Source organism: Penaeus vannamei, chromosome 39 (genome assembly GCF_042767895.1).
Source record: "Penaeus vannamei isolate JL-2024 chromosome 39, ASM4276789v1, whole genome shotgun sequence".
Lineage (NCBI taxonomy): Eukaryota > Metazoa > Arthropoda > Malacostraca > Decapoda > Penaeidae > Penaeus > Penaeus vannamei.
In genome coordinates, this window is record NC_091587.1 from 27531994 (window position 1) to 27534493 (window position 2500).

Sequence of the window (2500 nt, forward strand, 5' to 3'; positions counted from 1 at the left end):
GCGACAGTTCAGGCAGCATACGAGTTCGGCCAGTAGACAGCATAAGAGTGAGGCCAAGTCGCTCCCTCTCTCCCGATTCTAGTGAATATGATCCGGAGATGGATTTGGGCATCAGGGTCTTTGCGTCGGACAGCCAGGCAGGCCAGCAGGAGCGTGTGAGCAGCACATCCCCCATCAGCATGGAGGGTTGTTCAGAGAGCACAGAGGACAAGTGCTCACAGTGTCCCAGCGAAGACTGTACAGCCTCCTCTTGTAGCTTAGACTCCTGTCCCAACAGAGCATCTAGTCAACCCATGCCATGCACCTTGCATAATGACTCCTCAGGGCAAGACAGCATTGAGGACGTAAGTGCCACAAATGACCTGCAGTTACCAGACTCTACCAGCATGCTGGAGGAGATCCCAGGAACAGGTGAAATTGCTCAAGATAACACTACTACTACAGTTCAGGAGGCAGAGGTTTTGGAGCAAGGAGTCAACACCTCAGAGACACCAGGGCTTGAGACCCCATTTGAGGCTTCTGCTCCTCAGCTAGAGGATGACGCACCCATTACCACTACGATGTCCTCTTCATCAGCCTCCTCATCTACTCCTTCCACAGCTTCATCCCCGGAACCTTCAAAACCTGTAAGCGTGCGTATTTTTGCTTTTGAGTAGTATTGTACATTGTATGAGTCTGAATTTGTTCTGTTCCCTCTACATCAACCTTAGTAATGAGCCATTGAGGCTTAATGCTTCATAAGCCTAAAAGACATTTCTATGGTAGAGGAACTCCATATGGTTGAATCCCCTGAAATGCTCCGTCACTCAGTGAGCCTCATCTCGGGGTAATAAAGAAGCCAGTAAAAATCATGAAAAGGACCGATGGCAATGACCTCCCACTAGCATAAATACAGTAAAGAATAGCAGATTATTATCGAGCAAATAGCCTTGGTAACAGAGCTTAGTGCAAAGTTAGCTGAGGTCAAGTAGAAAATATGTTGCAATTTCAAGAATATGCTCAGTCGATTTTTTGTTGTTTTTGTTGTTGTTATGGAAATATCAGTCAAGATTGTACTCTTAATAATACTTTTCCAGAATATAAAATAGAAGTCTGTAGTAGCTGTAGTCATTTGAAAGTATTTAAGTCCAACATATTTCATGAAATAGCTGAAGAATCATAGAACACGAGTACTTTTTTCACTTGGCCTAATCTGGTAGCATCTAAGAAGCATCATAGCAGCATTGCTACCATTGCTATGTAGAACACTGGTCGTGGGAGCAACAGGTCTTTCTAATGTTAACTCTTAAAGGATGCATTATCTTACATTCTGATGCAGATTTAGCATTAAATAATTCACTGTCTGCTCCAATTAAATTCAGATTAATCCATAGATGCTAGGAGTGCAAGTGCGTATAAGCCCAGTATACTGTGATTCTAGATTATTAATTGTCTTTGCACAGAGATTGCTATGAAAGTAGTGTTAAGACAATAATGATGATGATAAAAATTATAATTGTAACCTTAATAATGATAATGATATTGATAGATTTTTTTTCTGGAAATGCAAAGAATGGAGTAAGCAGGTGATGTCAAGTAGGGCTAGTAATTGATTCCTCGTTGTAAACAAAATTGACAGAAAACTGCAGTGGACAGTGCATGTATCTGTGTCATTGGTTAAATAAAAGGTGTATCTCTTTAATCTACAAATCAAAATCTTTGTGAAAGTTGAAACATATCACAGACATTTTCCAGCGTCCTGCAGAAATGTTAGAAGTTTCCATTTATTTTACTCATGTTTGCTTAGAATGGAGGATGTGTTTCCTGTAGGGGCCATAGGGAATTGGGATATTTTCATGGTAGTATAAGCCCAATCAATGTCAGAATGAGAACGATTTTCTCGAAAACCAGTTTTAAGCAGATTAGCTGTCTTCACACACATAAGTAGCTTTATGACGTTAGTGTTTCTAGTGTTTATTTCTGGTGAAAAGAGAATTGAATTTCTTGAACAAAGTTCAATAAAGAGACGATTCTATAAAGTTAATTACCCATTTGTTTCTTCAGCATAGCATTCATTATTGTCATGATGAAAGACAGGTTGTGTTGTATAGTTATCAACCTTGTATTGATTTCTCTAGACCATAATGTTACACTTGCCTTGATGAATTTTTTCCATAAAGTTTCCCTATTAGTAAATAGAAAAAAAATGAAGGTCAAAGTTGAGCTTCATATATTACTTGCATCTTTGAAGATGAATTAGACATCCAATTGCTAACAACACTTTAGATCAACACGAACTTGACATAGAATTGCTAAAAAAAAACTATGGAAGAATGAACCAAACGCGAAATTGCAAAGAACACATTCAGATAAATTCCTTCTCATCCACTCAGCTCCCCAACAAAGTTGTTGCGCTGGCTGACCTGAAGTCGGAGGAGGACATCCGTCGTCTTAGTGTCCGCCAGTGCAAAGAACTTCTGGCCCTGCACAGGGTCAACTACTCAGGGATCACAGAAAAGTC

The 2500-nt window shown here is 40.0% G+C and overlaps 1 protein-coding gene across 10 annotated transcripts in view; it reads left to right on the plus strand.

The window, feature by feature from the left end:
* Nucleotides 1–2500, plus strand: part of LOC113819336 (E3 ubiquitin-protein ligase RNF34) — a 43795-nt gene that overhangs the window by 33187 nt on the left and 8108 nt on the right. For 5 of the 10 annotated variants that reach the window (XM_027371578.2, XM_070116591.1, XM_070116592.1 and 2 more), the window contains exons 4-5: nucleotides 1–632; nucleotides 2373–2500. The exon at nucleotides 1–632 is cut by the window's left edge and continues 198 nt beyond it; the exon at nucleotides 2373–2500 is cut by the window's right edge and continues 56 nt beyond it. In XM_027371578.2, coding sequence (XP_027227379.1) covers nucleotides 1–632; nucleotides 2373–2500 — 760 coding nt within the window. The remainder of the gene's footprint in view (nucleotides 633–2372) is intronic. The other 5 variants (XM_070116596.1, XM_070116594.1, XM_070116597.1 and 2 more) reach the window with 1 other exon arrangement.